Here is a 15289-nt window from a genome sequence, read left to right as displayed (position 1 = left end):
CATGGGCAGTTATTCAAACATTGCCTCCCACATTTACTGTTAGCTTCTTGAAGAAAGCAACCTTTCCTTTGCCTCTTTTTAAGTTAGTCTCTGGTCCATAGAAGTTGATCCTTGTAAGCATTTAGCAAATGCTTGTTGACTAACTAAAGTGGGATACCCTAAACTGAACACAGTGCTCCAGATGTGATCTGAGAAAGGCATAGGACAACAGGAAATAGGATATCAATATACACTATTACTATTATTTTTATTATATGCATCCTTTTCTCCAAAGAGTCACTCAATATAACCAAAAATATTTTTAGAGAAAATAATCATTAATACCAACCAATACCAACCTTTTAAAAAAGGTACAAGTATATGCAAAGTTAAAAGCAGAGACTATACAAATATTATTTCATTTTTTAAAACACCTCCTCTGCAAATGAGTAATGGGAGAGCTTTTTCTTTTGTGGTTCTTCTCATTTTCATTGATGTAGTCCATATTTATTTTGTTTTCTTGGCTCTATTCACTTTACATCAGTCCGTCAGTGAACTTGGCATTAAACACTTACTATAACCCAGGCATTGTGCTAAGCCCCGGGGATACAAAAAGCTGCAAGTGGTTCCTGATCCTAAAGATCTGGAAATATCAAGGACAACAAGCAGACAAGCACATAACTATATACAAACAAATTACATGTGGAAGAAAGAGAAAATAATTAACAGGGGGATGGCATTAGAATTAAAAGGGATTTTGAAAGTCATCTTGTAAAAGATTTTACTTGAAACCTGAAGGAAGCCAGGAAAAGCAGTAAGTAGAGATGATCAGAGAGATCATTCTGGACATGGGGGACAGCTGAGAAAATAACCAGAGTCAAGAGATGAGTGACTTGTTAATGGAATAATGAGGCCAGGAGTACAAGAGGGTGGATCTCAGGTTATAAGAAGACTAGAAAGGTAGGAGGGGATTAGGTTAGGAAAGTCTCTGAACACCAAGCAGAGGATTTTGCAGTTAATCTTAGAGATGATAGGGAGCTACTAGAGTTTGAGTGAGGAAGAGGTGCAGCAGATTAGATTTAGAATTTAGGAAAATCACTCTGGTGAGTGAATGGAGGCTGGATTGGAGTGGGAAGAGACTTGAGGCAGGCCGACTCACTAGCAGGCCATTCCAGTAGTCTGGATATGAGATGATGAGGGCCTACACCAGTGTGGTAGGAGTGTGAGAGAGAGAGAAGGGCGAGTCTTTGAGAGATTTTGCAAAGAGGAAATCAACAAACCTTGGCAGCATGGTCATGAGGAATTGAGGATAAATCTTGGCTTAGAAACCTGTGTGACTAAGAGAATGGTGTTGTCCTCTAAGCAACAGTGAAGTTTGGGGGGGAAATAATGCATTTGGTTTTGGCCATGTGGCATTTGAAATGTCTACTGAACATCAGTCCTGAGATATCTGAAACACTGTGATACAAGATTGGAAGTCAGCAAAGAATTTGGGGAAGGATAGAAAGATTTGAGAATCATCAGCACAGTGATAGTAATTAAATCTTGGAAGCTGAGAGATCACCAAGTGCAGTTGTATAGAAGGAGAAGATAATGGGAAAGAACACTGGGACACCTACAATTACAGAATGTGTTTTGGATGGGAATCCAGCAAAGGAAACTGAGGAGAGTCTAATAAGTGAAGAACCTGAAAACCTAGAGACATTCATGGCTGCAGAGAAGTCAAGAAGAATGAGGACTGAGAAAATGTCTCTGGATTTGGCAAGTACAGAGATCATTGATGTTTTTTGTCCTTTGCTTCTCAAAGAAGACATGACATCAGGGAAGGTGATGCCATGATAAGCACATGAATCGGATTTGTATACTGATCCACCAGCCTCATTTTCTCCTCTAGAGTCATCTGGGTGGTGGCCAGGTAAGAGTCAGAACTACTCGAGGTGGCCCTGGATGTGAGGCATTCAGGGTTAAGTGACTTGTCCAAAGTCACACAGCTAGTAAGTATGAAGCTTCTGAGGCTGGATTCAAACTCCCATCCTCTTGACTTCGAGGCCAGTGGAGAAAGCTCTTTTGATGAAATGATGAAATTAAAAGCTGGATTGTAAGGGATGAGAAGAAAGAAAGTGGAGACAGCCTCCCCTAAAAGGAGCAGAAGAAATATAAGATGATAGTTAGGTACATTGGAAGGATCAAGTAAGGATTTTTTTTTTTTAATGGGGGAGACATGGGTAAGTTTGTAAGCAGTAGGGAATGAGACAGTAGACAGGAAAGATAGAAAATAAGCAATAAAATGAAGGTGACAGAGGAGTCGATTGCTTTAAAAGAGACTGGAAGTAATGACACTATTTGCATTGGTTAGGAAAAGGGCTACCTCTGTGTGAAACAAAAGTGATGGAAAAATTGGTGAAAGAAGGCATCATAGAAATGATGAAGAGGGAAGAAGAGCTCATGGCAAATGTCTTCAATAGCTTGATTAACATATGAGGCTAAATTCTCAGATGGGAGTGGGGGAAAGGAAACCATGGAAAGTTAGAGGAGGGATGGAAAAGGTTTGGAAAAATTATTAGTTCATGTAAATCTTTTGTTTCCTCTCCATGCTCATAATATTTGTTGTTTCTTATAGCATGTTAATATTACATTCATGTTCCAGTATTTGTTAAAGTCATTCCCCAGCCTATAGACTTCTACCTTGTTTCCAACTCTTTTCTCTTCTGTACCACTCTCAAGGTAACCTAAACTTGGATAATTGCCATCTCATCTATTAACTCATTGTGAGATTGCAGTCCTTTAAAGGCGCAAAATTTTGTTCTCACAGATTCTTTAACTTTTCCCTTAACCTAATACAAGACTTCCTATCCTGCTTGAGGTTTCCAACATTTAAAACCCCAAGAGCTAGCACCCATCAGTGACCAGTCAAAAATTGCTTTATAATGTATTTGATCCTGATGTACCTAGGAAACCTTCCTTTTCCATGCTCTTAATTCTGCATCTATGATCCTTAGGGCCCAGTTCTTTCTATACAGATGAAACATGGCCCCCTAGCCTCTCTCCCAACTAGGGTCTCTTTTTGCCTGAAGTAAGCAGGTAGCTGGAGGAACAATGTCTTCCCTCCACTCCACAACCAACCCTTTACTATCTAGATCAAGAAATGCTTTATTGACAGAAGAAAATTGGAGTTAGGGCCAGTCCCATGCCTCACAGAGCTCACAATCTTATCCATGTCAAAGAAGAGGCAAGATTGATACTGATAAATGGAGGGATTTAAAGAAGTAACCAGATAAGGATGCATTATCCTTTTGGTATGTCTGAAAGAGAGTTTAGAGAGGTTCAGATGAGAAAACTAGATTCCTGGTAAAGAATCCCATTGATCCTCTGAAAAGGGGTACTAAAGAGTAGCTGCCAGCCTCAACAGGAATGTAATATTGATTGCCCTGCTAAAGTCAGGTCCTGGCCCACATGACCATTTGAACCATCACACACTAAGGTACTAAGAATTACAGAGCTTAGATTTGGAAATGATCTACTAATACAGGAATCTGTACTACCAAGGGCCATCTCCTGCCCTATACTAACTCCTACAAGGTACCTGGTACTCCTCCCTCCTTTTCACTCAGAAACCAACCGGAGTTGGACATTAATTTTTGAATTCTATTGAGAACAACTTGGAAAAGCTGGTCTTGCTGTGTACCACGTGATGATTTGGGGGTGGTGGGATGGTCATTGTGAATGGATGAACTTACAGAGCAGGTTGGCATGAGACTAGGGCTTGGGCAGAGGCATACTGGTGCTCCTACCACTGCCACTGCTGCGGCAACAGCTTTTCCCCTTGAGGAACTTGAAAAGAATCAGCATTTTTCTCCCTAATAGAGCTCAGAAACTCTGTTGTGAGCAATTTGGAAATTCACGTCGAGTTTCGGGTTCATTAGCTCGAGGCTCCCGAGTCTCTGCATATTCCAAGCTGTCTAATATGGCCGCCCCGCACCAGTGCCCTGAATTAATGTTATTGTTATTTGTGTGGACGTGGTGGGGTGCAAACAAGGTTAATTGAAATGAGAATGCAGTTTCCTCTTGATAATGGCCCCGGCTTGACAGCTAGGAGGAGTTTAGTTTGGTATAAGAGTTGCCTTTATTATCCCTTTTTATTAGAGCTAATTTGGGCTCTATATCAAAAACTACATTAAGGGAATTGTTTACGGTCATACCACCACCAACCCCACCATGGAAGCCCCCAACTCCCGGCCTCTCTCTCAATGGCTGCAGTTAAGAGACAATTAAAAATAAACTCTTGTATTTTAAATCACCCTTTGTTTCTTTGTGCTTCCTTTCTTCCCTCCTCCTGCTTTTTTCCCCCATCTGTGTACATGTCTCTGATGCTGGTGGATTCTCTACAGCCTCATTCCCCTCTTTCTCTCCCCCACCCCTACACACACCCCCTACTCTCTCTTTAGAGTTGCTCACTCTCACTTCTCTTCTCCATCCCCCTCTCTTCTGCTGGCTGCTTGCCTCACACACTCTTGCTAACTCCTCGTCTTCTTGACCCTGAATTTCCCTTCCTGTCTGCATCATGCTTTTCCATCTAGACCACTCTTGCTCACTCTCTCCCTTGTCCTCTGGATCCCACCTAAATGTTGTCCCATGCTGTTACTCTTATTTTCATACTCATTTGATTGCTTGCTCTCTGACACCTCCTCTCATTCTCTTGCTTGCTTTGCTCTCTCTCTCTCTCATCCTGTAGATCCTGATCTTGATTTCTGTCTGTCTCATGCTCTGCTTTAACTTCTATTTCTTCTTTTCTTGCTGCCTTTCTGTCTGTCCTCCTTTACACATTCTTTTTATCTTTCTTAATCATGCTATCACTTTCTCAGTCTTTATCTGACTTCCTATTTGCCTCAGGTTCTCTCATAAACTTGCTTTTTTTCTCTGTTTTGTTATCTTAACTTTTTCTTTCACATAGTATTATTGTCTTTTCACAACTCATTCCCTTACTCTTTCACCCTCAATAGCTCTCACTTGCCAGTCATCTGTGAAGACATATGGGTCTGACTTGAGAAAACCAACAGCAAGCTGTGCTGCATTGTGATAAGAAGGTTCCCTGGAGACTGTGATCATAGCCAGGCAATGCCAGGGAGCTCAGAATCTTGCCCTAGGCCCCAGTTCAAGGAGTTAGGTCCCCCTTCTTCCTACCAGTGCCAGATGGGAAGGCAGAACAGAACCGTGTCTCTGAGCCCCAGTGAGCAGCCACTCAGGCAGCAGGCCAGCCTTTCAGCAGGGCAGAGAGTCTCATTGCTTCCCTCCCAAGTCATGCCATTTATAACTGACTAGTCAGGTTTTTAGGTTAGTGTATGGCAACTGATAATAACTTGAGTGAAATGTTGGAAACCTCACAACAAGCTAGTAATTTGTTTTCAATTAGGTAGTTAAAGGAGAAAGTGTGTGATGCCCAGCATATGGTCATGATGATGGTGGGTAAGAGTCCTTTCCATTTTTCTTTTACCTAGTGGTAATATCTAGAAATAGTCCCATCCACAGCCTAACTATTCAACCACAGTAGAGCTTTTCACAATAAAAATCCCTAGCCCCCAAATACAATTCTTCATCCCTATCTCACTTTTCCCAGATTTTCTTAGTAATCTGGCATCCTAGGCCCTCTTTAGTCCAGTTCTAGTCTTATATCATGTTTTCATGGTTAGAGCACTGGTTGTCAGGAATGCGGGAGTTCGAATCCAGCCTCAGATAGTTGACACTTACTAGCTATCTGTCCTTCAACAAATCACTTAACCCTGATTGCCTCTCCCCCAGGGCATGTCCAGTCATCCTGATTCAAATCTGGCACTGGACCCAGATGGCTCTGGAGAAGAAAGTGAGGCTGGTGACTTAGCACAGCACCCCCTCACTCAAATCCAGTTCATGTGCTTGTCATAGTCATCTTCAAGAATGAAGGAAACATCAATTGACTCCTTACCTGTATCTCTTCCTTCCTTCAAAGCTTTAGACAGATGTTACCTTCAACAAGCTTTCTTTGTCTCCCCGTGAGTGTTATCTTTCCCCCTCAAATTTTTGCTAATATTTTCCCTAGATATCTCTCTTTCTCTCTTGAATTGCAGTTGTTTATATACATGCCTTTACTCTGTAAACATCTTAAGAGAAGGATCTGTATTATATTAATTGTTGTATTTCTCATAATGAGCATAGTCTTAATTAATAGATGTTTTTTGTTGAATGAATGAATAATTGCCCAAAAAGAATAATGGGACAAATGCAGACAAAGCCAGGCTGCATCATCCCAAGTTTTCCAGTAGTCCATTGAAGATTGGAAAGGCTCATAAAATGTCCTCTCTTCTTAGATTTCAGCCTACTTTATGCCACTTAGTTCTATGCCCCCGTCCTTTAACTGCTAACCTTCCCCAAGGCATGACTATTCCATTCTTTTCTGTTTCTGTGTGTTCTGATTCATGACTTCAGCTATCACCTCCCCACTACCTGTCTATGACTCCCTTGACCAGCTACAGCATTTGTATCTTTACCATATTCTATCAACCTAGGATTCTCAGAGTGGTGACTGAACTATTCACTCACTAACCTCAATGATCTTTCTTCAAAATATCCTCTCATCTCTTTTACTTACTTAGTTATCACCTCCTATTTAGATTATCTCAATACTCTCCTAATCCATTCTGGGCTGCCATTCTGTTCCCTTCCCATATATCCTGTACATCCTTCCAGAGCCTTCTTCCTAAAACAGAACTCTGACCATGCCACCCACCACCACCACTCCTCATCCATTGCCAAATACTTTTCAGTGTTTCCTCATTGCATATTCCAGTATAAATTCCTTTGCCTAAATTTCCAGGCATCTTATAATCTGTCCCTATCCTATCTCTCCAAATTTATCTCCCATGCTTCTCTTCATTGAACTCCATGAAACTTAGAGCCAGACAGAACCTAAAACCATAGATGAGACAACTGGAATAGTAATAATAATAATAGTAAGCAGTTCTAAGGAGCTACTGAGTAGTGCAGATGAGCCTGGAATCAGGAAGACTTCATCCTGAATTCAAATCTGGCCTCAGATGCTAGCCCTGGGCAAATCATTTTGCCCTGTTTATCTCAGTTTCTTCTTTTGTAAAATGAGCTAGAAAAGGAACTGGCAAGAAAACCTATATCTCTGCCAAGAAGATCCCAAATGGAGTCATGAAGAGTTGGACACAACTGAACAAAAGCAAGTATATGTCACTATAAGGTTTGCAAAATGCTTTACATAGGTTCTCATTTGATCCTCACAATAAGCCTATGAGAAAGGTACTATTATTATTATCCTCATTTTGCAGTTGAAGAACTGATGCTGAAAATAAGTTATGTGTGAGGCAGAATTTGAACTCAGATTTCCTGGTCACTAAGTCTGTTGCACCATCTAATAGTGGTGTTGAACACTGTAACTCAGATTATAAAATGTAATCACTAAAAGGAACTTTAGACCATAGACAATAGAACGTCAGCATTAGAAGAGACTAAAGTGTGTAAAACATTAGAAGTGAAAGAAAATTTAGAACATGTAAGGTTGACATTAGGAGGACTCTTAGCATACAACCTGCCAGTTCCACAGTTGGGGAAAACTAAGACCCAGAGTGGGGGGAGAAGTGATTCACCTTGTCATGGAGCAAGTTGGGAACTGAAGCAGAACAATTTCCACAATCTTTTGCTTTTCTTTATTGCTTGGTGTTTATCCTAGTACCTGCCATACAGTAAGCAATTAATAAATGTTTATTGACTGACTGCTAACCTACATAGATCTTCTATCCTATCCTGTCTGATCTCCACGGATACCACCTTTGCTTAATTGGTTTATGTTGAAATGCCTAATCCTTTCTGGTCATCAATCCAGATTTTACTTCTCTCTTCTTTTAGATATAACTGAAGTCTTTCCTTTTCTGTAAACTGAGAGTTTATGCCCAAGGTGAGGTTTTTTCCTTCTCTGACTCATGTTCTACTTGTTTTTTTTTTACCATGAATGGAACTAAGGTGACAAAATTTAGAACTAGAAGATATCTTAAAGTTCATCTAATTGGAGCTTTTCATTTGAAAGATGAGGAAACTCAAATTCAGGGATATTAGGTAACTTGCTCATGGTCACAAGGTCCATATTTTCTAGTTGTTTTGTTTGTGAATCTTGCCTCTTCAATTAGGTTATAAATCCACTGAAGATTGTGAGAACTGTAGAATCATAGATTCTCAAAGTTTTAAGGGATTTTAGAAATAATCTTGCCCAAACCTTATCCAAAATATAAATCCATAAATCCTAGCATTCATATCAAGGGATCACCTAATTCCTATTAGAATACCTATCTTTCAAGACAATTCTTTTTCATTTTGGGGATAACTCTGATTGTAAGGTTGTCCTTCCCTATTCATATTAAGCCAAAATCTGCCCTCTTTCCCCCAGCCCATAATTTTCCTCCATTATTCATAATTCTACCTTCTAGAGGAAATAGATCAGTTCTTCTAACACCTCCTAATGATTGTGAAAATAACAATAAAGTCCTCCCTAAATCTTGACTAGGCTAAATACTTCTAATTACTTTAATTCATCCTTGACTTGGTTTCTAGTCATCTTCTAGATGTGATCCAGCTCATCAACAGTCTTCCTAAAATATATTACCCAAAACTGGATGGTATTTTAGATAATCTAGACCAGAACAGAGGACGATATCTTTCTCATTCTTGTCTCCACTAGGGTGTATATATGGGTGTAGGTGTTTCCACACATATCTTTTCATACAAGCAAGTATTTTTCTAAATGTGTATCTCTGAAAGTAGAATATGTGCCTTTTTTTGTGAATGTTTCTTTTTGTATGGGACTCTCTGAATGTGCCCTATGTTTTTTTATGAATGTATGTATGACTTTGTCTTTTTGTGATTGCATGGAGATCTCTACATATGTCTGAATGAGTATATATGTCTGTGTATGAAAAGAACGAGTTTCAAGTAACCTCTCATCCAGTCTGCTCTCTCTCTTTTTACAGATGCCTGTGTGTTCCTACTTCCTGAAAGGAATCTGCAATAATAGCAACTGCCCATACAGCCACGTGTATGTGTCAAAGAAGGCAGAGGTCTGCGTGGACTTCCTCAAAGGCTACTGTCCCATGGGAGAAAAGGTAACCTGCTAAATGGGAGGTTTAGTCATCTTTACCCTGGTGCCATGGACATCCAGTAAGACACATTACACTGTACAGTACTCTGTCTTATATATTGGTCTCTCTGTTATAAAGGCATTTCCCTTAGACTGTGACCTCCTAAAGAGCAGATCTTTGGGTTAAAAATAGTGTGCTTTGCTTTATGCTTCCAAAATCATTTCATACTGAGTCCTGCCACAACCTGGGAATTTTTGCCTTTGTTTTCATGATTTAAGACCCAGAGAGGAGAAGTAAAAGTTTAACTTGTCAAAAAGTCAGTTATTTAGAAATAGTGGTGACAGAAGGGGAGTCAGTGAGTATAAATTCTCTTTTAAGAGATATAGCTGTTTACAGTTCCACATAGTTTCTCTCTCTCTCTCTCTCTCTCTCTCTCTCACACACACACACACACACACACACACACACACACACACACGCATACACATACTGTGCCTGGTTCTCCTGGGCCCCTGCCACATTCTTCTTTGTATCATACTTAATTCTGTATATGTTACTGATAAATCATTGTGATATATCACAAGACTGTCTTCTCCTTGAGGACAGGGACTATATCATATTTCTTGTTTGTCTTCCCAGAATTGCTGAGCATGGACTCTGTCATAGAAAATCAAACTAAATTAAACTGAACCATAAAGTAAACACCCTAGGTGACGTTAGAGCCTGAGAAATTCAAAATTAGAGGGCTGACTTATGCTTTTTGCAGGCTGATAATAGATATGGGATCTTTTAGCAAGGAAGGTGTGACTAGGTGACCCAGTCCTTTACAATGTGAAATGTTCTCAACTGATCGGTTCCTTCCCACTTTCTGTTCCTAAGCATCCCTATCCCTGTTCGGCTTACATTGCTGAAAGCTGTATTTCAGGGGGTGGAATAAGAGACAGACTCATCAAATGGTATAAGAGAAAGAGCATTGGCCTTACCAGATTAAAGTCCTGGCTTTGCCCCTTTTCTTTGCAAATTCCTTCCCCTATCTGGGTTTTGGTTCCTTCCTCTTTTAAGTGAAGGGGTTAGGTTGAGTGGTCCCTAAAAAGCTCTTCAAGCTCTTACAGTTTGGAATTTTATGAATAATAGAATTTTTAAAAGTTGGATATATGACCTTAGAAATCATCTCAGGTATACAATTTTCATATAACATAGAGAGGATGGTGACTTACTCAAGGACAAACAGAGGTCTGGTATGCAACCCTGCCTCAGGCAAAATTAAGTCCTAAATTAGGTTCTCTGGCTCCACTAAGCATGACCCTTTGCCAAATGGGATATGTGTATGCTCCAAGGGACTCCTAAAACCACAGGACCCCTGAACTGGAAGAGACTTGAAGAGAACTCTGATTTTTTTTTTTTTTTTAAGAAATTTCATTGGCACAATGGATAGTGTTTTGGACCTGGAATCAGGAAGACTTGAGACCTTAGACATAAACCAACTGCATGACGTCATACAAGTCACTTAATATCTGTTTGACTCAGTTTCCTCAGCTGTAAAGTGAGGGTGATTGTGTTGTGAAGTGAAGAGAAGTGAGATGACATTTGTACAAGTGCTTAGCATAGGCTAAGCACCACCTAGAAGGTACTACATAAAGGTTTGTTCACTTCTCTACCCTTACCTCCACTCCAGTTCTCTTTACTTTTACAGCATCCCTGAGAAGTGTGCCACCCAACATTCATAGTACTGGGCAACTCATTACCTCCCTCCTCACAGCAGTCACCTGTCTTATTGTGGGACAGCACTCTAAATGTTATAATATTCTTCTTCCCACTCTGGAATCCTCTTCATCACCATATTAGTCTCACCTCTCTGCACTATTGATAACAATTACAGGTTTCCTGAATTACAGCTCCTCCTGAGCAGCTCTCACTTCTGAGACTAGTGCATCCCCCAGTGTTCTCTGTAGAAAACAAAGGCTCCTGAGGGTTAATGGACAGGGAATGGTCCAGCAGCCTTCTTCAGAGCCACCTCTTCCAGGTAGTTTTTGTGTCTGAAAACTTTTTTTTCTTTCTGGTTTTTGTGGGACAGTAGAGTTAAATGACTTGCCCAAGGTCTCACAGTTAATATATATCAAGTGTCTGAGACCAGACCTCCTGACGTCCAGTGTCAGTGCCCTATCCACTGTGCCACCTAACTGCCCCCAGAAGGGGGGCGGGGGGGGACAAAGGCTACATTACCAGTATTTCCAGGTGGTCTGCCATCCAAAAACTAACCAGGCCTGACCCTGCTTAGCTTCTGAGATCAGATGAGATCGGACATGTTCAGGGTAATATGGCTGTAGACTCTTACAACTCTTAAGGCCTCTCCTAGACTAGTTTACAATCCATGATACACAGAGTCAAAGAATGTGACTAATAAGTCACACATATAAAGTACTACAAAGTTTACAAAAAACTTTCTTTGTAATAATCCTATGAGATAAATAATGCAGTTATTATCATCCCATATTATAGGTGAGAAAACAGACCCAGAGAAGTGGAGGTCACATAGGTAGGAATTAACAGAGTTAAGAGATAGCCTCAGATCCTCTGACTCCAAATCCTGTGCTCTTCCTAATGAATTATTTTCCATCCCACTGTTAAATGGAGGTTATCTAGTCCTTGAGAATAGGATTTAAAGCTGGATGTGACCTTAGGTAAAATCAAGTCCAAAACATCTTATTTTATAGATGAAGAAATAGAATAATTCATCCATGCTCCCACACCAAGTTAAGTGATGGAGCTTGGATTCAAGCCAAGGACTTCTGATTCCATATTCAGTGCCCTTATGATTACCATGATATATGCCCATCAGTCTAAAAGGCATCTTCCAGGAAGTAAAACCTATAATGTCTTAGGGTAGAACAACATAGAATTCTGCTCTTCTCAAGAAAAGAGACTCCATGGGAAGAATGAGGAGGAAAGGTAAAAGGATGTGGGCTCCAGTATTAGAACCTAGCACCTAGACCATTAGTGTGAAGGTGAAAGCATTCGACCAATCAAGAAGCATTAAGTTCCTGCTCTTTGCCAGTCACTGTGAGTACAGAGATAAAAAGAAACAGTGCCTGCTCTCAGGGGGTTTACCAGAAAGATGAAGCAGGATATGAAGATAATTATGAGATCATTGAATTTAGTTTTTCATTGAATTATGTTTGCTAGATAATTTAATATTCAACCTTCAAGTGAAGTCAGAGATTTTAGTGTCCTGGAAAGTAGAGGGAAGGTTCCATAGAGTCTCAGCAAGGTGAAACAAGATTAATAGATCTCACCAAATAAATGAATTTTTGTTCATACCTGTGAGTCTTGTCTGCTTGTGCTTTGTTTCTTTCTGCTAAATAAATTAAGGTTTGCTCCCCTGACCAAGTGGGACCAGAGAATCTGATGGCAGAGAAAAACCAGTGATAGTGTGAACAAAGCTAAGTGGATTTCACTCTTCATATCCTGAGTCATCTCTTATTTCACCGCTACTGTAGGTAGTCATGAGATTATCCAGTATAGCTGGGTAGTATGAGGGACAAGGAGTATTTTTGCCAAGACTTGTAAAAAAAGTGTGCAAATGTTTGCATTTCTGCTAGTATCATCTAATATTTCTATGTGTGCAAAGTGCAGATTGATCTCTATTCTTGAAGAGAAGTAAAGTGGAAAAGACTAGAACAATACAAGATATATTATTTGAGAGAACTGAATTTTCCTTCAAAGAAAAGAAGAAATGCTTAAAATAGAAAGTAAAGAAGGAAACTTAGCAGAAGAGAACTTTCTCTTATGCTAGAAGATTGCACGTGAAATAATGTGGCAAAGAGAAAAGAGGAGAAAAGGATAACCAAACATTAAGAACTGTGTGGTTTGGGGCTTTTCCTTAGAATCATGGAAAACTGGGCCTTCTCTGGAGGAAATAACTTCTTGCCCTAACTTCCTAAAAGGAAAGAGGCTATGAATCCATTGGTTCTTTCAGGTGACAGATAATACAGTCTTCCAAAAAGAAAAAGAGAGAAGAGTGGTAGGTAACTACTAACTAAAGGGACTTGAAGCTCTTTGTTACCTGTCATAAACAAAAGCAAGATCTGCTGTCTTCCTAAGGCATATATTCTGGACAAACAACGAGAATAAACATGGCATCAAGGTCAGCAACCACACTGATGCTAAAATCTTTGACTTGTAAAAACTACAACCTAAGACCAAAGTGGAGGGAGTTGTTTGCAGGTGATCATTGCAACTTATGTGTAACAAATTATGGATCTATCCTATTTGCTTGTACTAATTTTGGTCTTACAATACCAAGAAAAAATAGGTGCTCCATCAACCAGCAGCACACCATCTATTTGTGGAAACATTGGTAACAGCAGTTGTAGAAGTTTTGAATACTTAGCTTGTCAGTGTACTTTCCAAGAGGTATATTTTGATAATATGGATGAGACACACTTTGCCAGAACTGGCTCAATGTTTGGGAGGTTCTGAAGGAAAGAGTGGAAGAGGAGAGGCATTAGACTGACTATCAAATTGAAGTACTATAGAATCATTGTATTGACCTTATTGTGATAAACCTATGAAATCTGGACAGTCTACCAGCACCATGTAAGAAAACTGAATCACTTCCATTTGAATTGTCTTAAGAAGATTCTGAAGATCATCCAGAAGGACAAAGATACCAGACACTGAGGCCCTTTCTTGAATTAAGCTGCCAAGCATTCAAACTCTTCTACAGAGAGCACAAGTCCAGTGGCCTATCCATGTTGTTTGAATGCCACATGCATGATTGCCAAAAAGACTATTTTATAGAGAATTCACATGAGGCAAGTGCTCACCTAGAAGTCAGAAAAAAAAGTGATACAAGGACACTTTTCAGTCTCTCTTAAGAACTTAAGAATTGATTATGCAATTTGGAGACATTGGCAAAGGACCGACCACCCATCATGATGTGACCTTATCAGAGAAGGTGCTATGCTCAATAAGCAAAGCAGAATTGTAGTCATTCAAAAAAAAAATGTGAAATAGGGGCGGCTAGGTGGTGCAGTGGATAGAGCACCGGCCCTGGAGTCAGGAGTACCTGAGTTCAAATCCGGCCTCAGACACTTAATAATTACCTAGCTGTGTGGCCTTGGGCAAGCCACTTAACCCCATTTGCCTTGCAAAAACCTAAAAAAAAAAATGTGAAATGCACAAATTAAGAGAATTTACCCCAAATGCTCATGGCCTATTTGTACCTGACCTATTGAAGAGCATTCTGAGCTCATATTGGTCTGATTAGGCACAGATACACAGAAATTTGACCCTAAAATAGTGATGTCATTTTGGTCCTCTTTGAAAATAAATGACACCAACCAACCAACCAACCAATCAGCCATTCTGGACAAGATAAAGAAACTCCAGAGACTTTTCAAACCTCTAAGTGATTCATGTGTAACTCAGAGGTTCTTGTAGAAGAAGTATGGAAAGCTCACTAAACCAAAAGTTAAAGCCTTGGAGACATAGTGATAATCACTACTACTTATTAATGATTGGAACTTCAAAAGTAATAGATCTGGAAGGTTAATAACAAGCTAAGAAGAATGTGTCTGAGAATGAAATTTGGATTGTCTAAACTATGGCTCAAAGTGTAGAAATGAGTGACTTTTATGGTAAGAAGTGGTATACACCTAACAAGGACCATTGAGAATATATTTGTTCCATGTCTTTATAAAGAAGGCTTTAAACTGTAAAGAGAAAGAGGGGGAAAAAATTGTCCATGTAAATTTGATAATCCTGCTATCAATAGAGAATAGCAGTACAAAATAAGAGAAAGATTAACAGAAAATGAGAGCACTAATTCATAGGAGAAACTATACAACTAGAAATATAATTTATCACCTCAGTTATAGACATATAGACATATATGTAATAAATAGAATGAACTAAATATCCCCATGGAAAGAGGCAAATTCATCTTCATTGTTTTCACTTAGACATGCTGAAATGAGACTTGTTATTGGAATGTAAAGTTGAAATAATAATATCTGTCCTCACCATGCTGGTATAAGGAACAAATGAAATGGTAGCTAGGTGGCAAAGTAGACAGAGTACAGGATGCATGGAGTTAGAAAGACCTGAGTTTGAAGCCTAAATAAATACTTTGGACACACTAATTGTTTGACCCTGGGCAAGTCACTTAACGTGTTTGTTTGCCT

General features: G+C 39.6%; 1 protein-coding gene and 1 pseudogene across 2 annotated transcripts in view; one reads left to right on the top strand and one right to left on the bottom strand.

Moving 5' to 3' along the window:
- Positions 1–15289, top strand: part of ZC3H3 (zinc finger CCCH-type containing 3) — a 527107-nt gene that overhangs the window by 436325 nt on the left and 75493 nt on the right. For both annotated transcript variants that reach the window (XM_074202952.1, XM_074202953.1), the window contains exon 9: positions 8997–9128. In XM_074202952.1, coding sequence (XP_074059053.1) covers positions 8997–9128 — 132 coding nt within the window. The remainder of the gene's footprint in view (positions 1–8996; positions 9129–15289) is intronic.
- LOC141503769 (5S ribosomal RNA) lies at positions 11316–11433 on the bottom strand (annotated as a pseudogene).

Source organism: Macrotis lagotis, chromosome X, assembly GCF_037893015.1.
Source record: "Macrotis lagotis isolate mMagLag1 chromosome X, bilby.v1.9.chrom.fasta, whole genome shotgun sequence".
NCBI classification, from domain to species: domain Eukaryota; kingdom Metazoa; phylum Chordata; class Mammalia; order Peramelemorphia; family Peramelidae; genus Macrotis; species Macrotis lagotis.
This window is presented reverse-complemented; position numbering and strand designations above follow the sequence as displayed.